The following is a 23,187-nucleotide window of genomic DNA, read 5'->3' on the forward strand; positions in this document are numbered from 1 at the left end:
ACCCATGAATGAACATTTCTCAGTGCTACATTGTACAGAGATGACAGAATCATCCCAGAAAATGCTGGTATTGTTTACCAACAGAAAACTGTCACTTCAAGTGTTTATACTGACACAATGAGTAATTGATCTGTTTTATCCAAGACCCAGATGTTGTCACTCATTTTGAATTAAATTAAAAATGTATGAAGAAAGCATTGCAAATGAATATTACAGAAATGATGTCCATTGAGTTATAGTTCTTCTCTAACATGTTACCTTTATGCCTTGGCACCACAGTAGGAAATCCCTACATAGGACAACCCAGCAGGATAGATTTGTTAACTTTCCTACTTTGTACAGAAAGCTTAGATAGCAAGTTTGCCTGTGAACAATTCCAGATTGTTAATGAAACCTGCAGTACAACATTTTGGACCCATAGGTGTGGGCTCATTGGTAACTCCCAGCTCAGTGAAAAGTGATAGTGATACTGTGAATTACTATCAGGTGCTTCCTATGTGTACACTGCAGCTGTAGTTCCAAAGGTTTATGAAGTATTTGAAATGCAGAGCATGTGCTGCTGAATGCAGAATGATGAAATACTGTATTAAAAATGTTGCAAAAAAATCTAATAGTGGCTTGAAATTGAGTGTCATGGTACAGGGCAGCCTGCAGGAGAGGACTCTGAGGGACTGTTAATAGTTTCACTCATAAAATAACAGCACAGACTGAATTACCCAATCTCCCCAGCACCCCCAGTGCATGCAGCTGAGTAATTGTCTCATTTAGCTCAGCAGTGGCCATTTCCATCCAGCTCTGCTTGCTCAGCACTGTCCTGTGAGATCAGAATGTGTCACTGCACTGTATTCTGCAAAGGTCAAACCAATATTTTCTAATACTGACAATATGACCTCTTCAGTTACAAAGGACTAAAACCAGTTCAAATGTGCCATTTCCTTTCTTTATTTTTATTCAAGGTGTGTCGTGTTATGGCCTTTAATACAGGGTTCTGTACTTAGCTTATTCTAAAATAAGATAATACAAAAATATTCCAATTGAATGGTATGTTTATATTCTTGTAAGCCTGCTAATTTAATTTTTATTAACAATTGTTGTAAGCTGTGGTGGTTTTTACTATTATTTGAAGTATTATGTAATGGGGAAAAGTTCTTTGTTGTTAGTAGTAAGATGGTACCTTATGAAACTGTTGTTACCTTAACTTCTTTTGAATGCAGACATACATTGGCTCTGTACTAATCTCTGTGAATCCTTTCAAGCAAATGCCATATTTTGGGGAAAAGGAAATTGAAATGTACCAAGGAGCAGTAAGTAAAGCAGTCTAAAATATTGTGCAGTATTCAGGGGCTTGGAAATATTATTCTGCACAGTTTAACCCTGGGAAGCATTTGTTTCTGGGTTTGCTAGCATTGGGCTGGCCTGGGAGAATTTGGCAGATGGTCATTGCCTTAGACTGAGTATTCAGATTGAACTCCCTGCCATGCAAGATCAGTATTTCAAGAAAATGCTTGCATTGATTAGCTCTAATCCATATTAGATATCACTCCTTGACATGTTCCTGCTCCTGCAAAGGCAGTTTTTCAGCTGTCATATGCACAAAATGGCCATTAGTGGATTTGGAGACTGTGATTTCAGAACTCTCTAACTGGACAAGAACAATAAAAAAAGTGCGGTGCCAAAATTAGATGCCACTTTTGAAAATACAGCTTGAAGAGTGAGTTAGCACAGACACATTAGGGACTTAAAATACAATTTCCTGCTTGAGTTACGTGTGGCCACTCAGGGCAGCTGTTGGGTTTGGATGGCCCAGTGGATGAGACTGGGACCTGAGGCACCAGGCTCTGGGTGCTGCTGGGAGAGAGCATTGTTAGCTGGTGGGAGAGGCCTAAATTGTGTGTTTCCTTTGGACAAGTAATACATTTCCAGCAGAAGCCATTTTTAGAACAGGGTATTTCTAGGAGAAAATTATAGATTGGAGAAATTTCACTAGCAAAGTCTAGAGACATTAGTTTGTTTTTATTAAATGCACCAAAGAATTCTTGGGAAAAATTCACTGTAAAGTGCTATTTGGAATTATTTTTTCCAGAGAAATAACTCTTCCAGTTTAAATACAAATTTATTTTGCTGTTTCTGCATTTTTTAATGCTGTCTTGACAAATTATTCTTTATTTCCCCTCCTAGGCACAGTATGAAAACCCACCACATATTTATGCTCTTGCAGACAGCATGTACAGAAACATGATTATTGACAGAGAAAATCAGTGTGTCATTATTAGGTAAGAAAAAGATGGGTAAAAAGAATTTAGTCTTCTGCTGGTGTTTTGATTTGATGAAGTAGAAAAGTTTATTATATCATGAAAAACCTTCTGTTCACATCCACATTTTGGGATATTCTGGGGTAGCCAGAATTTTCTGACCCTCCTTTTTGTTTTCCAGTAAAGTCCTGATGGCAACTTCACCACAAGAAATCTCTTACTCACACAGCCAGCTTCTTGTCCAATGCCAAAATTACAACAGCTAGAATGACTGCATGAGGGGGCTGGATTAACAGCTGTACAACCAGATATTGTTAAATCCAGCAATCCCACATGGACTGCATTTATCATGGTCTTTTGTTCCTTTTGGAATTCTACTTGCATTCACTCAGAGACAAAAGGCGAGAGATACTGGGAAATTAATTTTGTCTTTGCTATTAATCTATTCTAATAATTAAGCAATGGAATTCACTGTAGAATTATTACTAAACTTTTTTTAATGACAGACATTATTTAAGTGACAGGCAGAGTGAATTTTGGGGGCAGAGTTCTGCTTTGTTCTCATCTGTGGGTTTTCTAGGTGGTGTGTGACAAAAGAAACCGTGTGGGGAGCAAGAACTGCAGGATCCTGGAGCTGGGACCCCCTGCCCCTCCTGGCAGGGCTGCTGGGGGTGCAGGGCAGAGCACCTGGAGCTGCCCTTTGCCCATCCCCAGAGCAGGGTGGGGCCTCCCAGGGCTGTGCCAGGATTTTACTCCTGGGAAGGCCAAGCAGGTGCTGACAGTTTGCTGGGTCCAAGGAGGGCCTCCCTGCTCCTGGGCCCCTGAGATAAAGGAAACAAAAAGCCCAGAGCTCTGCTGCCTTCACTGGGATGGCTGAATTGTTCTCTGAGCTCAGTCTTCCTCTTTGGAGAACTGATACTTACTGCTGTGCTGAAGTTTATTAGACACATCGGTTAAATTGAGACCTGTTAGGAATGGGTAAAATTGGGATTTTGCTTTTGGCATAAAGTAACATCCCAGAGAGTGGGATGTTTCACATGAAGCTAAATTTATAGTGAAAATCTTGGAGCTGTTGTGGATTGTGAATAAAAACCCTATTTTTTGATCCTGTGCTACGCCCCACTGTGCAATGCATGCAGAGTCACATTGAGAGAGTTCTGAGATGCAGATCTGAGATACAAACTTAGAGCTTTAATTTTACATGAGAGTTCTTGTACTTGAACGCTGGGTGATGATGTACTTGAATGCTCTTAGGAATGTACATTTTGTATGTGCAGAGTGAAACTTCTCTGTTTGTGCACAGCCTATTCAAAGTCTGCGGGTGTTAATTGAAATCTGGTGCAAAACTGAAACGAGAAGGATCATGTTTACAAGAGACATTTCAGAGGCTTTTTTTCTGCATATGCATTTATTTTTCCTTTCATATTTTTATTACAAGCACTGTAGAAACTGTAGACTAGACTTACAAGTAGTTTTCATTACGGTTTTTGATTTTTAGGACACTTTAAAATTCTTTTTATAAATAATAAATCAAGTAACTCAGCTGCTCACTAAATTCATATTGTTTGGTTGCTATTTTAATCTTTTGGACCACATTTGATTTAAACTGTTTAGATACTGCTTGTATTTTCTGATTTAATGTCATCACTATTTCCAAGAACCAGGGCTGGCTTTGGGAGGAAGTTTCTTGAAGTTTGGAGTTTGCTTGCTTTATGTTTTATTGTGTGGACCAGAAGGCACTGAAACTGCTTCCAGGATGCTGCAGCTCTTGACTGAAATGAATGTTCTGCCTAACTTAGAGTCTGCTTCCACTCCATCAGTTTCACATAATAGCAGCCAGGGGCTTTACCATTTCTGCCCCTTAACTGGTGATTCTCAAAACACTGAGACACAGCTGTCTGTTGTCATTGCCACAGAAGCTGCTGAGCATAAGCAGTTCCAAATGAACCTTTCTGTTCAGTGAAACATAGTTTTTCTGTGAAAAAATTGTCGGGTGGAAGATGAGTGATGATAATATGGTTATACTATAGTGAGGTGCTTTTTGCATCTCTGCTTCATAACTAGTCTGAATTTGGAGTGACTCCACTGAAAATCCCTGGTAGAACAGAAGGAACAGAACCAGGTTTTTCTGTGTCAAAGTAGGAGATTTTCCCACAAAGACAGAAGGTAAGAAATAAGGTGTAGACTGGCCCTGTTCACAGCCAGATCACAAAGGCTCAGTCTGGCTGCTGTTGCATTTGGAGGCAGAAGGGTGGTGGGGAAGGGGCAGGTGCACACTGCTGTGCCCTCCCACCATGTGCTTTGGGCACCTGTGGCATCTGCCTGCAAACCTGGGAGGGGGATATGCATCCCACAGACTGGATCTGTGTTTCCAGGCAGGTGAGGGAGGGTCCCTAATGTAGGCAGAGCCCCTTTTACCTGGACATTAATTCCAAACGCATTTAGATACTGATAGAAAAACTCATCCTCTTGAAAAACTCAAAAGTCAGTGAATGAACTGGGAAAGCAGATCCAAAAGAAAATGCAATTTTCTGAAATGGTGAATAGATGGCAACCAAAAATAACCTCTTTTCATATGATAATACTAATTTAAAAAGAAAAACTGTTACCAAACAACCTTTCCAAGGCCAGGGAAGGCTTTTTCATTAGCTGAGTAATTCCAGCATATTTGCATACGTGTGCCCATGTCTAATCCCAGCTGAGCTGCTTTGCATGGCTGCTGCAGAGTAAATCAACAATGAGATGATTCACGGGCTGCCTCTGGGCTGGGCTGAGTCCAGGAGCAGGGTGTGCTTAGGTGGGAAGAGGGAGCAGTGGCCCCAGGTCTTCCCTGGCTCTGTGTGCACGAGCAGGAGTGCAGAGAAGTTCACTCACAGGGGTAACACAGCTACACTTGGCTTTATTTCTCATTCAGTTTATGTTTTACTGAGGCATGATAATTTAATTTAGACCTTTCTTGAACTAAGCTCATCCATGGCAGTTAAAAGACATTGTTGGCATTTCTGCCTTATGTGGCATGGCAGCCCTTGCAACTGTCAACAGGGAGTTGTCCACTCAAGATTTTAATTATGAAGAATTGTCTCTTGTGCCTTTAATTCCTTTTGGGCTATCACTGTCCTTTAATTGAGAGAGTGGAGGTTATGATTGGTATTTTTCTATTATGTTGCAATAAATGCATTTCTTCAGAATGTTCAGGTTTTACCCTTCTGTAAAGCTGAGGACTTTATTTTCATTTTGGTTCTGTGATCCCTGCCAGGAGATGTTGCCATTGCTTTAAAGCAGATTTCCTTGTTTGTAGTTTTAGTTTGCATTTGCCATTTGTGTGGTAACATTTGAGTCCAGGAAAGCAGTATATAATGACTTCATATCTGAAAAGACAGTACATCTTATGTACTACAAATAGGAGTTAATGAAAAGATCATTTACCACCTGAACTGCTTTTAGTGAACAGCTTGTGTCTGTCTTAAATCTGTTAAGTTCAAAATTCAGTATGAGATTTCTAGTCAGCTTCTATATCTCAGCTTTCCAGAAGAGTCAAATGACTGATCATTCTGGAGAGAACCTGACTGGAAATGCGGCTGAATTTTAATGAGGAAGTAGTAGAAACATAAGTCTAACACTGTAAGAAAAGTTAGGTTAAAGCTCTGATTCAGAAGGGAGAAATATTTCACTGAAATCATGCTACTGAGGTTTCTCTGAACACAATTGCAGAGAGTAAATTTTCTGTGTAAACAAACTAAAAAACTTATCCAAACACATCAGAGTATTTTACATATACAGTGTTCTTTACTGGCAGATCCAAGAGTTCTTTATAAATATTTGGTATTAAAATTTCTGCATTGTCCTGGCAATGTAGATAAGCATCACTTGTATTGTTCTACAGCCATGGACACCATGTTAAATGTCACTTAGCAAATTAATTTTAGAGAGAAGGATGATGCTGTGTATTGGATCTTGCTTCTCTAATTACTGATTATTTCCTCTGGGAAGGAAGCAAGGAGCAAAAAAATATTTCCTTCTCTGTCTGTAGTCTTATTATGATTTTAGCTAAGTATTAATTGACTTTGTGGAAGAAAATGTTATATTTCTGATGTGGCAAATAGTGCTAGAAGAAACAATGTATCTTTCAAAGCATTATAATTTTTGTTAGTGATTGAGATTATGTGCTAGTTTTATTTTTAGCAAGAAAAGTCTCTGAGGAAATTGTCACATGCACAGGCCACTTTAAGCCAATTTAAGAATTTTTTTCAAGCTCTAAAAAGCTCCATACTTCCAACATACTTCAAACTACCAAGTTAGATGATTCTTACATCTTCTTAAAATAGTGTTAATAGTAGCAGAGCAATAAGATTTATATGAAGCAGCTGCATGAGAAGCATTTGGCAGGAATGGCACAATTTCCCTGTTCCATTTGAATACCTGAGCTTTATTGGGGGCAGGATACCATCCCATCAGATAAAGCTACTTAGGTTCATAAATAATGCATCTTCTTGTTTTATTCTAGTTTAATTGGAGCAATTTGCTGGTCTTTGATCAATAAAAACCTAAAACTGAAAAGCAGTGTATGCATATATAAATCTAAAGAAACTCTGGAAGGCAGTCTTTTGGCCAAATTAATTTACTAGAAAGGACCACTTTACAATACCACTAACAATAAAACAGAGCTTTATTGCTCCAGGCCAGTTCTGTGGCAGACGCTGTGGAATAAGAAATACAACCCACACTTAATTTGAGCAAGGAGGAGAAGGATAATGGATGCATTGGAGAAAAGCTTACAGAAATGTGTTATATTTTTACTGTGTGATAAATAATACCTGATCAGATATATTCAGTGTTTGGCCTTGGATTCTCCCCTGTACTCATCTGAAAACTGCAATTTGTAAGCTTAGAGTATGATTCAGGTTGAGTTGGTTTGTCTGGTTTTACAACAGGAAGAACAAATTTACTGCCAGCAGATTTTGAAGAAATGTTATTTTAATTATTGAACTATTCATGATTTGAACTTTTAAAAGCAGTTTGCCATTCATCAAAGTCTGTCCCTGTGAATGTAGTAGATATGCATAATACAGACTGTCTTGGTTGTTAGGAAAAGGTGACTCAGAAGAATAATAATAATCGTGGTCTGTGCTCCACAGATGGATGCTCAGTAAGTACTTTTTCACCCTTTTAAGTTTTCAGTTTGATCTATAAAACTGTAGTCAAGAAAAGACAAAAGCATGAAAACATTTCTGTGAAAATAATTTAAATGAGCCTTTCAGTATTTCTGTATTGTTTGGAAGTTTTAAAGATGTAAAATCACATTTGCAGCTTGGCAGTTTGGGGAGTTTTTCCAGAATGAAACCTTTAAAATGTGTCTATTAGTCACGCTGATAAAGAGGTCTGAGTTGTTCTCAGTGAGTCCCTTTCCTGTACAGGACATGCTGATGTTTCTTTGGCAGATGTAGTCAAAGTTTGTACAGGAAAAGATGTGCATTTGATCCATATCCAGGAACAAGTGGGCGCAGGATAGAAGAGTCAACGACATTCACTGAAATTACTCAGGAGTTTAAAGATAGCACAGATTTTCACCAAAGAGAAAACTATTTTAGCTCTTCTTGTGGTGTTGACCCAACATCTGTGTGTTGTTCTTTTTGCTTTGGTGTAGTTGTCCTGCTCATGGGAAATGCATTAAGGTCAGAGCTGACTTGCACCAAGGCTTACAAAGTCTGGAGGAATTTTGTTGAAATGAAGGGAAGAAGCCTTCAGGGATGAAGTGAAGGAGGTTGGATTGCCTGCCATGCCAGTCTTCTTTCCCTCTTGAGAAACTTACTGATTGTAAGAAGGCAAAGCTGCTGCTAGTGTAAACACCATTCACCATTGAAGTAAAATATTATACAGGAAGGAAGGAAGGAATTGTGAGAGCTAGTATGGGATAGTAAGACTTCTTGTACCCTGTGTCAAGAGGCATAGGAGCAGGAAGGCAGTTCTTCCGTCATTCAGGATGTGATTAATAATGCCTCATTATTTTATTCAGGAACCACCTAAAACAAAAAACTGCTAAAATGAAGTAGGTATCTGGCATGGCATGCACAGCTCAGATTTTCAAATTAGCTTTTGTGTCAAGACCTGAAATGCCCCTAAATGTAGATGAGAATTGAGTCTTTAACTCTCTTTTGAGCATCTTGGTTTAAGTAGATGTTTCTCAGTGTGTGTACTTTTCTGACCTTGGAGTCTCACAGAGGCTCTGGTGTTCATGCAGGATGGTGTGTTCAGAGTTCTGTACTCACAAACATATCCCAGTACCATGCTACCACACTGCATCACAGTCTGTACTACCAGGTTACTCAGTCTGAATGTGCTGCATTTAATTAAGGTTGGACAAGATGAACTTCAAATCACCCCGCTGCAGAGTTACTTAAAAACTAATGTGTACATTTTTGTGTTTCTTCTTCTGTAGTGGGGAAAGTGGTGCTGGAAAGACTGTAGCTGCCAAATATATCATGAGTTATATCTCCAAAATTTCAGGAGGTGGTCCTAAAGTACAGGTGAGTTGATACACAGTAATACTGAAGCATAAGTGACCAGTATCATGATCAGTGATCCCAAAACAGATCGCTGAAGCACTGGCAGATTCCTAAATTTCATGCTGCTCTGACTTCATCGATTGTGGTTCCAGACCCCCCCAAAAAATTAAATGCTCATGTGTAAGTGTGGTTTAAAATGAGGATGATGGAAAAAACAGTTTATCAGCTGTGTTGATTGGCAGAACAATGCACAGAAGAACCAGGTTTTAGCCTCAGGCATTTTGTTTAATTCTGTAAGATTTTCCTCAAAAATAGGAACTAAAAGCTCTGGAAGAAAAATTGTTGTATTCTATTCCTTATATGATCGAGAGAATTTTTTACAGATGCAAGATTTCTTGCCTTTTTAATATATCATTTATATCTCATGGGGGGTGTTTTTTAGAAAATCTGTGAGAACTTTAAAAATGCCTATTTCTGAATTTGCATTTCTTTCATTTCCTAAAATTTTAGCATGTTAAAGATATTATTCTACAATCCAACCCTTTACTGGAGGCCTTTGGGAACGCAAAAACTGTACGGAACAACAACTCCAGCAGATTTGTAAGTCCCTCTACCTTTGAGATGACTTTACTCTTGTGTGCTGTTACAGAGACAGTGTTCAGGGGTATACTATCAATTTACTACAGGTGAGGTAAATCTGAATAAGATATGAAGATAGAAAAAGGTATAAAGTGTGTTTTAAACCATGGTGGATATCAGAGGCTTCTATATAGGTTTTTTTTCTGCATTTCTTTCTCTATATGTACTGGGTACAGTTTTTGAAGTACCAAGGCTGCAGCCTTTACTAATATTATACAGGCAGTAGGCAGGAATTACCTTCAGTCTGTCATTCCAGAGGGGTCAAGATAATCTCATGAAGTGACTGTTCACTAAATTGCACACCAGAAGTTCTATTTGAAAAAGTTATACATAGGCTTTAACAATTTGAGAATTTAAGATGTTTTCCTTGGCTAACATTAGTGTTAGTGCAGCTGATGTCTCCCTGAAAGCAAGAGAACTTTGCTTCCAGGCAGAACCGTTTGCTGTTGGTTGTAAATCTCTTGAGCTCACCTGCTGTTTAGGTGAGCCTCATGGTTTCCTTTACTCTGATCAAGAGTCTCAGCAGTGAAGAGTAGCCACTGATTTTCTCTCTACATTTGCATTAACATGGGATGTGTTAATGTTGAGCTGTATAAATGCAGAAAAGATGTGGTGGTTCAAGAGTGTAAGCTTAGGTTGTACCTTGAGGTATCCATGAGATGAAATACCCTTATAACCTTGCATGGAATACAGTACAAGTGCACAATTTTGAATTTGCATTTACTAATCATTTAACAGCTTGAATTATTTATTACAGGGGAAATACTTCGAAATACAGTTTAGCCCAGGTGGAGAACCAGATGGAGGGAAAATCTCCAACTTCCTACTGGAAAAATCTCGAGTTGTAATGAGGAATCCTGGAGAGAGAAGTTTTCACATTTTTTACCAGGTCAGAAGTGTCTAAGTCATTTTTGAGTTATGTAAAGTATCTAGGACTCATTTCACCTTTTGATTGAATAGTTGTTGTCAAAGCAGTGAGACCTGAGTGCACGCTGCAGAGGTAACCTGGTCTCTGCTGGGAAGCTCAGCAGCATGTTGAGACACCATCTGCCATAGGCCTGCCTGGCTGCCTTTCAGAACAGAATATTGCAGTATTTCAAAGCCTTGCTTGGAAACTCATTGTGAGTTCCCATCTGGAAAAGTCTAGGAGAATATAATAGAAAATGAGAACTTTTCAGCAGTTTTCTATTTAAATTGGCCTATATATATAGAGAGAGAGGCCAGTTTATATATATCTGTATTGGCCTATAGTTCCTGTGTCAGAGAAATCTGATTGTCAGATTATTTTTCTGAGACACTTATGATAATACTTTGTTGAATTGTCCAAGTATCCCCAGTTTTTGTGTTTGAAAAACATTTTGCTGGCCTTCAGTGGTCTTTGATGTGCATGGTCCTCACCTGCTGGAGTGCTGCTGATCAAGCTCTACAAAACTAGGGCCAAGCCAGAGCTTTGTAAGTGAGCTTGTAAGTTGTAAGTTGGAGTGCCATTTCCAGGAGGGAAAGCTGAGTTGGTGCTGGAATTGCTCCAGGAGCTGTGTGTTCTCCCTTTCTGAGGTATATGTACAATTTGTCCTGCCCTGCTGCTTGTCCTGTGGCCTGGAGAGGTTGTTTGACACAAGGGTTAAGAGACTGGGGTTTTAACAGCTCTCTTTTGAGGTTTGTTCCTCCCATGTCTGTGTATGGCTGCAGGGCCTTTGCACAGGTCTGAGGAGTGTGGAGGGTGCTTGTCTTCACAGAGAGCCACAGGTGATGCTCTCTGAATGTGCTGTCAGCTGTACCTGCCTTGCAGCAGGTGTGGAAAACTCATCCCTGCTAAGGACTTAGGGAACACATTCTGGATGGAAAACCCCTTTTGCCTTTTTTTAATGAGCTAAAGATAATGGAGGGCATTCAAGGCAGTCACATTTTTAGCTATTTATTAGTTGTGAAGTTAGAACTAAACCATTTGTGGGCATGGAATTGAGAGCCTGGTCCTTTGGGTTAAGCAATTACCTGAAGGTAGGAAGAATCCATCCCTGGCGCAGCACCAGCCATATCTCTCCCAGTAATTCCAGGCTCAGTCCCTGTTTCTGACCTGCTCATCTCTGCTGGAGATTATTGGGTGATCCCTAATTTGGGGGTTTTTATTCTGCAGCTAATTGAAGGGGCCTCCTCAGAACAAAAAAGCAGCCTTGGCATTACCAGTATGGACTACTATTACTATCTGAGTCTCTCTGGCTCCTACAAAGTGGATGACATCAATGACAAATCAGATTTCCAAGAAACACTGGTGAGTTCTTTACTGTATGATTTGCATAGGGGTGGATGTATGTTCATTTCACTGTTCATTTTTAGCAAAGATGCTGATCTACTAATGTGGGAATGAGAAATTAATGTAGCTACAACTGATTCTAGTTGTATTTTGCCTTGAGGAGGAGGTATGTTAACCCTGAAGATGGGTTTTGTAGAAAGCTGTTGTGATTTTCAGTTTGTTCTGTTTCAGAAGGGTGCAAATTTAATGAATTTTAACTTGTACAGATAATCTGGAGTATGAAAAAGGTGAAAATGCAAACACAACGAGGAACTTGCATTAGAAGACAATTATAAAAGAGTGCTCTGTTTTAGCTGAATTACCAGTGCTGGCTGACCTTCCATGCTTATTTAAAACAGTACAACTGAAAAGCTGGAGAAAGGGAGTGTGAAAACACAGATCAGGGATCTTTATCCAGAGCTGCTGCCAGTTCATTGTGTGACCTGCCAACTGCTGGTGTCCTGTTCTTAGGAATTTACTATTTAAAGTAGGTGTATTAACACATCTATGTATGTAGCACATTTACAGGCCTAAAAAAATTGTTACTGTTTTATTGGAGCTTATTTGATATTTTAGAAAAACAGTTTGTTGAGAAGACATTCTGTAAGTTGTCGCGTACTTGAAACTCCAAAACCCAGGGGTGCTGGGGATTTTCTGGTAAGTGGCTGAAATTCACAGCCTAAGCCAGACACTGGGCTATGTTTTAGAGTAGTTTAGTACAGCTTCACAGTTCTTAGTCTTGGTGGGTAAACTAAATGTGTAGAAGGAATAAAATAATTGTCTCTTAGGTTCCTTGTTTCCCAGTTTGCAATGAAACTGTTTATTTTTAGTTGACACTTTAAAGCAGGTGTTTATTTTTTCTGGAACTTATTTTGTTAACTCATGTTTTAAAAGTGTAGATGCTTCTGTATTCAATTTAAAAATACAGAAATGCTGAAGTAGAACATCTGGTACCCTTTGAAACTTCAGCTTTAATGAAATTTGATTGTGTTAGGAATCTGAATTGCTTTGAATAACTCTACTTTTTAACACCAACATTTTAAAAGGATTTCTAAGACAAGAGTCTTCGACTGATGCAAATTTGTTTGTTTTTCTTCCCAGCATGCAATGAGCGTGATTGGGATCTTTGCAGAGGAGCAGGCATTGGTACTGCAGATAGTGGCAGGAATATTGCATTTGGGAAACATCAGCTTCAAAGAAGTTGGCAACTATGCAGGAGTGGAGAGCGAGGAGTGTAAGTACCTCTGGAAACTGTTACAGCAGCAGCAGTGGGCTGCAGCCCAGATGGCAGAAGGTGAACTGCAATTTAGAGCTGCTTATCCAAACAGAGCACAGATTCTTAGAATGTCAGGCTGCCAGTTGAGAGTCTCTGCCAAAACCAGGTGCTGAGGGGCCCTCTTTTGTCTTGTAAAAGGCCACTGACTTAAACAGAGTGTGATTTTGAATTTGAGAAATCCTGTTCCAGCCTTTGAGTGTGAAATAATAGACACTGTAAACAGAGTGTGATTTTGAATTTGAGAAATCCTGTTCCAGCCTTTGAGTGTGAAATAATAGACACTGTAAACAGAGTGTGATTTTGAATTTGAGAAATCCTGTTCCAGCCTTTGAGTGTGAAATAATAGACACTGTAAGAAGGGCTTGAACTCTGCTTCTTTCAATGCATCAGCACACATTCATAAACCTCTGTTTATTATGTGATTTCTGTGGCTCCTGTGCTGTGAAAGCAGCTCCCAGCTGTGGGTGTCCCTGGGCCCAGGCACCATACAGGTGTGTGCATGTGTCCTGTACACAGAGCTTCAGAAATGCAGGCTTTACATTCTGCACTTGTGTTCCCTGTCTCACATTCCTCAGCTGACACCTCATTGTTACTACAGCTACTGAGTAAGTGTTTCTTTACAGTTCCCTTTCTCACAGTGCCCTATCCTTGTGCTCTGTCCTGCTGGGCTCACAGCAGCAAGGTGTTGGAATGTTCATGGACTGGGAGTTTTAAATGTTTTTGTTGTGATTTACACCTTACATCTAATGTGGATTTATGCTACTTGGGTAGTTTAAGGACAGAGTGGATAAGTACAACCCACATAACAGTACCTTACACATTACCTGTGTGTTCTCTTAATTCTTGGTTCATAATGGGTCTTATGTTTAGGAAAATTCCATTTGTTTACTTTTAGATACTTTATTTATAATTAATTTATCTTGTGCAGTCAGCTTCACACTCAATTGTATTAGCATTCTCCTGCTATTTGTTTTATGAAACTGGGAAATAAAAATTACTAATTTTTAACCTTCCTAGTCTCTCAAATTAAGAAATTAACCCAAAGAAAAACATTTTGTGGCATTATGTTTATATGCCTTTTGGTTCCAAATGTGCTACTGTGCTTCAATTTAAATCACAGTGTTAAATCTTTCAATCAGATCAAGATATTTGAAAGCCATACAAGATGGATACAGAGTGAGTTGCATCAAAATAACAAATGGCAAAGACATTAATTGAAAATAAATCATTAGAAGTGAATGTATTTCTGTGATGAGCCATGCCCACCATGTTTCTCCTGCTCCCTGGGATACAAATACATAAATTGTCTATGAATAATACAAGGGAAGAAATTAGAAAGTAGAATGAATATCAAACATTAATGTCCTGATTTTAGAGAAGCCAGGGAAGAAATAGCCACATCCAGCACATCATTTCTGCATTATGAAGATGAAAGTTGGTCTCATTTCTCTTCTCCATTAGTCCTCCCCCCAGTTTACTGTTCCTCCTAACCGACTAAATAGTAAAGCATTCATAGCCTGCATAAGCATGAAAGATAAATTACAAGGAACCACCACTGGTCAGTCCTGCTTTGTGTAAGCCTGAAATAATAAAAAGTTTAAGAATTTGGTCAGTAGTATTCTGATTGTTATACAGCCAACTGCAGAAAAACACACAAAGCCATTCTTTGGGACACCAAAAACTGAGTCAGAATCAAATCTGTACAGACCACTCTTGACAGACCTTTAGACAAATACATTTTTAAAACTGCCAGTGATTGCTATCTGCTGTAGTTTTTGATTATATTAATAGATGAAAAAGTTCTTATTTGCTGGATATCTTCCATGCTACAAATCATGGCAAATAATAGTACTTCTCTCCTGGAAGGAGAAAAGAATTTGTACTCTCCCTCTTTACACTTGCATTGTATTGAATGGGTTGTTTTTCACTTCCTGGAAGTCCAGGAGGTGAGCCCAGTCTTTTCAGCTTTCCTTCACAGAGTGCATTTAAAACTATTCCACTGAATGCTACTGATGACTCTTTGAGGATCATTTTTTCAATTACATGCATATCCTGCTTTATAATAATTTCCAGACTGTAACTTTATGGTCCCTAACTAGGGAAAACAATCAGGCATCTTAGGAATGTGAAGTTGTATCAAGTGCTGGCCAGCTCCTCTTCCCTTACAGTAAATCATTAGCACTGGGAAGGGAGAGTTCTGGGCTCTGCATGGTGCTCCTTGCCATTAGACTGTGTTCATAAATTCTTACCAGTAGTATTGGTTCAGCATTTTTCCTGGCATTTTAGCAGTATATGTGAGCATATCTGGTGGTCTGTAATTGCCTGCATTCTTTCCCAAGGTAAAGCATACAATGATTGACCTTTTCATGTGCTCTTCATCCTGAGTTCTCTGAATTACCAGACATGTTGCCAGTTACTCAACTTTGTGTGGTTCCTGGTACCCCAGAGTAAATTTAATCAGTTTGCTGATGGTATAAATAATATTTTAGAAAGCTGGTGGTTATTTCCAATTTTAAAAATGCTCTTGGAAATAATGTACTAAAGGATTTAGTGAAGTCATGCAGTGACATTATAGGTGCATAAAGTGCAAGTGGCTGCCACCTTAGTGATTATTTTTCATCCTCCTCACACCAGTAAAGTAGATCTGAAACCGATGGAACATGGAGGAAACACTGTTAGAGGATCATGTGGTTTAGTGGAGGTGCAATACCAACTCCAAGGGTTTTCCTCAGGAGCTGTTTCCATTTGCTTTCAAGGCACTTCTGTTTTTCCACTCCTTAAAGTGTGTGACACATGCAGTAACATCTGCACCATGTGCTGAGAGTGAGAGAATACCAGACCCTGGGCTGCTTATGGCACAGATGTATTTTTGTGCTTTACTTTTAAACAAAGGGAAACAGAATTGGCAAAGTACTTACAGAATAAGGAATTGAAAAATAAAAGGCAAGGTAATTGAAAACTTTTTGCAATGTCCTAACTTATAAGAAGAAAGAGAAAGGATATTAGGAAACAGCCTACTTTTTATTACATTTTAAACATTTCATGTTTTACAAAGAATTTTCAATAGTGTCAATTTTATTTCATGTGTGAGCTCTAAATTTTGTTTCCATCTCCTCCAAGAGATTTGTTTGAACCACACAGTTCAAAACCATGTCCTGTGGCAGCTTACATGTTTGAAGGACCAAAGGTACAGAAATAGCTGACTATTTTACTTCAAGGTCGTTTAGCTTAATTGAAATCCATGTAAGTAAAGAGTTGAAAATGTCCTTGGGGAGGATAGAGAAATTTTGAAGACATAAATTGCTCCTCTTTTCCTTTTTAAGCTGCACACTCCATGAGTTTTACTGTTATATAAGATAAAGTTAATTTTTTTTTTGTTCTGTGTTTGGTCTGTAAGTCATAATCCAGCAAGCCTGATCTTTCTTGCAGTTTTAGCTTTCCCTGCTTTTCTCCTGGGAATTAACCAGGACCGCCTGAAGGAAAAACTGACCAGCAGACAGATGGACAGCAAGTGGGGAGGCAAATCTGAGTCCATTAATGTCACACTAAATGTGGAACAAGCCTGCTACACCAGGGATGCCCTGGCCAAGGCCCTTCATTCCCGTGTTTTTGATTACTTGGTGGATGTAAGTTGGATTTGCTTGATTCTGCTGAAGTATTGAAACAAGTTCAAGGGCACCACGAATGTCCCTTGCAGGCCTTTTCTTGCCTGCCTTGTGCAGTGGGAGTGTGGCCATGGATACCAAACACAGGGCACTGCCTCTGACACCAGCTGTGCTTGCAGGTTCCTGCTGTGACTGTCCCATGTGGGATCCTGCTCCCCCTCCTGTCAGAATCCCTGCTTCTGAGTGTGATTCCTCCTTCTCAGCAGGGCAGAATGAGCTGGTTGTGCTCCCCTGCTCTCTGATCCCACTTCCCTGCAAAGAGCCCCTTCAGCAGAAGGATTTGGCAGTGGAGCCAGGGCCCAAATTCCATTCTCCATGCTAAAATGCTCTCTTGTTCAGAGTCAGACCCTGGGCTGGCTGGAGGCTGGGAGCCCTGGATGCTCCTGGTGCAGTAGGGATCTGATCCCTGGGGGTCTGCAGTGACCCAGAGCTCCCTCCTCACAACAGCCCTGTCACCCATCCCACTGTGCCTGTGCCAGCACTGACCTGCACAGGAGGGGACACACAGTGAGGAGAAGAGATGAAGTGTACCCTCAGCAAAATTCATCAAAGAGCAGACTTAAAGCTGTTCTTTTTCTGTTGGTTCCTTTTATTTAACTGAGCTAATTACAGTGAAAAGGAAAGATTTTTGTAGATAGTAGATCCAAAGGCTCACTGACCTGGAAAACAGCATAACATACTGTTCATTTCCTAACTGTAACACTTTATTAAAAAGTGAAAGCAAAAGAACATTTTCTGTATATTTGCATTCAATTCAAATGTTTTTAAAGAATTTTATTGTAAGTATTTAAGAATATTGATGTATTTTAATTGTATAAACGACACTTTCTGTTTTGTTTCTGTTTTTTTAGTCTATTAATAAGGCTATGGAGAAGGACCATGAAGAATATAACATTGGTGTCCTTGATATTTATGGCTTTGAAATATTTCAGGTATGACAATGGAATGCTTGGGGTTTGAGCAGGTCTGACCTAGGAGAGCTTTTTTTGTAATTTAGAGAGGAAAAAATTGAAACCAGTAAAAGAATCACAGGTCCTATGGCCAGAATAAAAGCAAAAAAATTCCAACCCATCTTCCTGGACATTGTGATCTCACTGGTAATGTCTCACTTAATAAATATGAGGTATTGAAGAAACTTCAAAGAAATGAAGTCATTGATCTTAAAAGGAAGATCTGAAATTCCACAAAATGTCTATAAAGTCAGCAACCCATCTGTCACTGACAGTGTTGCTTTGAAGCTTATTGCCAGAGTGACAACTAAAAATTATTGTATATAAGGCAGGAGACTAATTTTTACATTGCTTCCTTTTCTACAGAAAAATGGTTTTGAACAGTTCTGCATCAACTTTGTAAATGAAAAACTGCAGCAGATTTTTATTGAACTGACACTGAAGGCAGAGCAGGTAAACAGCCTTTTTTTTTATTATTTTGGAATTCACAAATGAGCTGTTCCTTTTTCAGCTGGTGGCAGAATCGAGGTGTCATCATCTGCAACAGTAGATCTACCTTGTTAAGCAAGACAAAGGGAAAGAAAACAACCTTTGTTGTTGGCTGACCCTAAAACTGTAAAGCACGTCAGCTGCAGGCATTTGTTCTCCGCTGGGGTGGTGCAAAGCCAGTCCACCCCACAGTGTGCTGCTGCAGTCTCATGACTGTGCCCAGGCTGCTGCAGTCTGACTCATGGGCAGGGATGGAAAGCTGCAGCCTGGCTCCATCCCTGGGCTTCCCTTGAGCATGACACACATTTCACTGGCGACACTTTCCTTCATTTCCTCCACACCTTTTCTATTTTTTAAATTCATATTTATATATATTTATATATTTATATGTGTATATGTAAGAATGAAATAGATCAGAGAAATACAAAAATACTTGTGAAAGTATTTGCAGTTCTCTGCTCACAGTCTTACTGCCAAATCTCACTTTTTTGTTTCTGCATGGGAGGGCAGACAGGATGCAGCTGAGACAGGAGCCCTGTGTGCAGTGTGAGCTCAGGGCTGGCACCAGCTTTGGGACAGTTTTCAGGAATGCCCAGACACAATTGCCTTTGTGGGGGAGTAACCAGTCATGGCACTGGGTGCACAAGTGACCTGCAGAGTGTCTGCTTTGCCCTTGTATGTGCAACTGACTGGGTCAATTTAATCGAATTTTAATATGGATTTTCCCCCAGTCTTTCTTTAGGTGTCTCTTTAGATACAGCAGTTGCATACAAAAATAAAAGCTGCATCTTCATTTCGTGTACATTTCTAAATGTGTTGTCTGGGGGATCTGATCCTCCATGTGCCTGTCATCATCTGAATTTTTAAAATAGATCAGGATGTGGATACTTAGGTGCACTGTCAAGATATTGTAGAAGTCATTTTGTTACTATTTGCAAAGTACTTTGACAATAAATGCAGTTGAAATCTTCCTGCTGTTGTCAGTAACCACGGAAGGGCTGTGGGTGACAAAGGAATGTGTGGGGAGAACTGAGTAGGATTCCAATTCATCTTTTAGGCAGCAGAGAGCTGGATTTAACTATCAGTAGGGTCATTTCTCCCACCTCCATCCAGTCATACATTTGGCAAGTCTTCCTGAACATGAGTAGTGCAGAGTTTGTGTCTGTGGAGTGTGTTGTAAATCTAGTGCTACATCTACAGTGCAAAAGAATGTTTGCATCTGTTTCTTTTTACTTAACAGGAAGAATATGTACAAGAAGGAATTAGATGGACACCAATAGAATACTTCAACAACAAAATAGTGTGTGACCTTATAGAGAACAAAGTGGTAAGTGTTTAGAACAAACAGGTGGAGAAAACAACAAGATTTTTTTTCTCTTTAATATTTGGGCAGCTGCTTTTTCTGTAAAGAAGGTTCATAGGAAAATGCAAATACTGTTGTTCAGTTACTGAGTCATACTAAGTCTATATATAAATCTTACATAAGATGTCTTATAGGAGCCCTAAGATATGTCATGTAAGATATACCATCCAAAAAGAGGGCTATACCATAGCATGATTGACATGTGACTAAAAAAACAAAATAATGGGGAAAAAATTATATCCACTGAAATATATCATGACCTTACTGACATACTGTACATCAGCTAATGCCCTTTGTGTCCCTGAGAGATGGAATTCAGTTTGGCGACGCTACAGCACCACCTTTCCTTCCAGGTGCTGTTGCAAATCAAGCAGAAACAAGTGAAGAGACAGTATTGTAGATAAAGGAAATTCTGTGGTTTTGCTCCACGGACTGTTCTGTAGTCTCAAGTCTTTATGTTCTGTTTTGGGATGGCAACAAATGTTGACTTGTGCTTTAGGTCAGGAGTAGGGCGTTTCTCAGATAGTTCTTTATCCTCATGTAGGCCAGAACAGTTTTGAAAGACTGGAGTGGCTTGTGCTTAAATGCACATCAGATTTTGGCCATTTTCTGTCTGTATGAGGATAATTATCAAGAGAATAAAATTTTTCTCCCAGTCTCAGATATTTAACTCTAAGTCTGTCAAACTACAGCATGTTCACTTAAATACCTTCCTCAGGCATGAGTTTACTTTTTGGTGGAGTGAGGAAAGAAACTTTAAACAGATGTTGAGTCTTCTGATGTTTTTGTTAATGTGGTTTTTTTTCAACAGTAATCACTGTTTCCTCCATCATTTCCTACTGTCATCCCATGAAGTATCATCTCTCCTTAAACTATTTGTATATTGGTGTAAAAGTTAATCTCGGTGGATTGGAGGGAAATCCTTCCTGAATGTGCTTTAGTGTTTTTGTAGCAAAGACAATTTTCTGTTTGGAGGAAACAATTGGCATCATAATTTTTTCCCCCTCCCTTGAGCTGCTGTTGTTGTTCCCCACCACACTAGAACCCCCCAGGGATTATGAGCATTTTGGATGATGTGTGTGCCACAATGCATGCCGTGGGAGAAGGGGCTGACCAGACCCTGCTGCAGAAACTGCAGATGCAGATTGGCACTCATGAACATTTCAACAGCTGGAACCAGGGCTTCATCATCCATCATTATGCTGGAAAGGTAACCTGAAAATCCTCACTGAACTCTCTGTGATGTGTTTATAGGAAGGAGAACAGTAATGAGAGGAAGGGGGAAGCCCTGCAGGGGGCTGGCTTGGTTTTACACAGCCAGATTCTCCCAGGAGTCAGTGTCCCTTCACAGTGCAGGGAGTTTAGGACAGAAATGCCTTCACAAATGGCCCTTGCTGGAGAGGGGAGTCTGAGCCTTGCTGCTCTCAGAAACAGAACTTCAATGGAATCAATGAGTGGCCCATGACTTTCATTAATTGTAATCCCATTTGTTTATTACAGTAGCAGTAAATTTAAAGAATTCAGATATAAAAGTGATGTTTAGGTGATGATATGCCAGTAAAACTGGGAATATAATGTGCAGTTTTATCTTGTTTGGATTTATTTCTCAGAGTATTCATTGTTTTCTGCAGTTAATAACAGTGAATCCTTACTACACAAAAACTTTTTGTAGTAAGATTCAGTATTAAATTTGCTTGTCATGTTCCATTCACTAGTTCCATAAGTGTTTTTAAATTTGACTTTAAATGGAATTTATGTTTAAAGATGAAGCTCCTTTGTTTGTTGTGAAAAAGTTTAATAATACATGCTAGAATTTAGTGCTCAGTGTAGTATATAAGTTTTACCAGACTAACCAAAAAGTACAGAACAGCAACTGATGAGGACAGAATTTAAATTTTCTTTAATTATTGGGTTCTCAACTTACCACAAACAATCAATTTCCACCTTGGCCCAGGTATCTTATGATATGGATGGATTCTGCGAGAGAAATCGGGATGTTCTTTTCATGGACTTGATTGAACTCATGCAGAGCAGTGATTTGTACGTAAGCAAACCTTGCTTGGAGAAGGAATGCCGTGGTGGTTTGGAGGGCACAGAGGGCCACACTTCTCTGCTTTGCACCTGCTGACCTCCTGTGTGTAACAGGGCCCATAGCCAGTGCTGCAGGACAGCAGCAGCACTGCATTACCCTGACCTTCATTCTGCAGGTTGGACCAAGGGAGACACTGTCAGAATCAAATGCTGTAATGGCAGCCTTTGTTTTGGCCTCAAGCAAGGCCATCAGTGCTCTGGCTCCTCTCAGAACAGGCACTGTTTTGACAAAGTAACTTTTTTGGTGATGTATTTTAATTAATTGCTGCTTATTTTTTAAGAAGTGTGCATTTCTTCAAGTCTTCTAGATATCTGGTGTCATGGCTTTCAATGCTCACCAAAATAGCGAAGGGTCTCTGTGAGGAATGAGGCTCATGGAAAGTACTAATCTTAAAATAGATTTGATATAACTCAAGAGTAATAGAAATAGCTATTTATATTCTGCTCAACTATCAACTTTTACAGCATATTCCTTGACATGCCTGCATTGAATCGTCTTTCTATGCCAACCCTGTTTTATAAATTCTCTCCTAGGCCTTTTATAAAGGCTCTGTTTCCTGAAAACCTTCAAGTGGACAAGAAGGGCCGTCCTACCACTGCAGGCAGCAAAATCAAAGTATGTCTCCTTTTGCAATGTTGGTGTGTGTATATTTGGTTGTGGTTTTGTGTATAAATAGCTAAATGAATTTTTAAAAGTATTTTATTTTTTTACTGTCCTGATATTTTAAAGATAGATATTAGGAGTATCTTCATGGCAAAGTGATGCATTGTTTCAGCATTGTTAGAATTGTTCTGCCCAACATAAGTGTTCATTAAATGTTGTATTCAGCTGCATCCTATAGCAGTGAATTTTCCAAAGGATCAATTGATGGTTCTTGCATGTGCATAATGAGTGAGCCACCTCACTCAGCCTCTCATGTCCTACATTAACTGCACATAACTGGTCTCTGCAGTGCAGAAATGCCTGACCCAGCACCCACCCAGTCAGCAGCAATCTCTACTGACCACAGAGTGCCTGGCCCAAGGCAGCAAGTACTGCAAGGCCAGGCTCTGTTTGGAGACTGATTGTAGGATACACACTTAGATTACACATGACTTGCAAATCAATATTTTACCAACCTCTCTTCTCACATTTCACCCTGACAGGTTCACTTGATGATTTGCTCCATATTTTTATATAGAAGTTTTAATGTATTACGTTGCTGAAGGTAATGGTGCTTTCTACTTACTGATAAGTTTATTATGAGGTGCAAATTATCCCAAGACACTTTGGTTGCTGGAGAAAGACCAAAGGCACCTGTATCTAGCCAGTGGAGTCATCAGCAGATGGTTGATAATTGCAGGATTCCCTCAGGATTTACCCTTTCAGCTCAGATCCTGTTGTTTTGCTGTGTTTACAGAAACAAGCCAATGACCTTGTTGGCACCCTGATGAAGTGCACACCCCACTACATCCGCTGCATCAAACCCAATGAGACAAAGAAGTCTCGGGACTGGGAGGAGAGCAGGTATGGAGCACAGAGTGTGAGGAGAGGCAGTGCTAGTGGTTAAAAGAAGCCACAAAAATTCATCATTTGTAATTGTACAGCCTACAAACAAGCTACGTTCTCTAAACCATCAGAAGTGAAATCTGGCATGACCTCTCCTAAACTGAAGATAAGTGCTGGTCA

General features: G+C 39.6%; 1 protein-coding gene across 1 annotated transcript in view; it reads left to right on the top strand.

The window, feature by feature from the left end:
- The window catches only part of MYO1E (myosin IE), a 75,928-nt gene that overhangs the window by 30,644 nt on the left and 22,097 nt on the right, over positions 1-23,187 (top strand). Inside the window, exons 3-17 of the mRNA XM_030955010.1 lie at positions 1,215-1,304; positions 2,179-2,273; positions 8,689-8,776; positions 9,266-9,355; positions 10,152-10,283; positions 11,529-11,663; positions 12,786-12,918; positions 16,390-16,586; positions 17,477-17,557; positions 17,942-18,028; positions 19,305-19,391; positions 20,470-20,637; positions 21,382-21,467; positions 22,053-22,134; positions 22,919-23,025. Of these exons, the coding sequence (XP_030810870.1) occupies positions 1,215-1,304; positions 2,179-2,273; positions 8,689-8,776; positions 9,266-9,355; positions 10,152-10,283; positions 11,529-11,663; positions 12,786-12,918; positions 16,390-16,586; positions 17,477-17,557; positions 17,942-18,028; positions 19,305-19,391; positions 20,470-20,637; positions 21,382-21,467; positions 22,053-22,134; positions 22,919-23,025 (1,658 nt within the window). The remainder of the gene's footprint in view (positions 1-1,214; positions 1,305-2,178; positions 2,274-8,688; positions 8,777-9,265; positions 9,356-10,151; positions 10,284-11,528; positions 11,664-12,785; positions 12,919-16,389; positions 16,587-17,476; positions 17,558-17,941; positions 18,029-19,304; positions 19,392-20,469; positions 20,638-21,381; positions 21,468-22,052; positions 22,135-22,918; positions 23,026-23,187) is intronic.

This window comes from Camarhynchus parvulus, chromosome 10 (assembly GCF_901933205.1).
Source record: "Camarhynchus parvulus chromosome 10, STF_HiC, whole genome shotgun sequence".
NCBI classification, from domain to species: domain Eukaryota; kingdom Metazoa; phylum Chordata; class Aves; order Passeriformes; family Thraupidae; genus Camarhynchus; species Camarhynchus parvulus.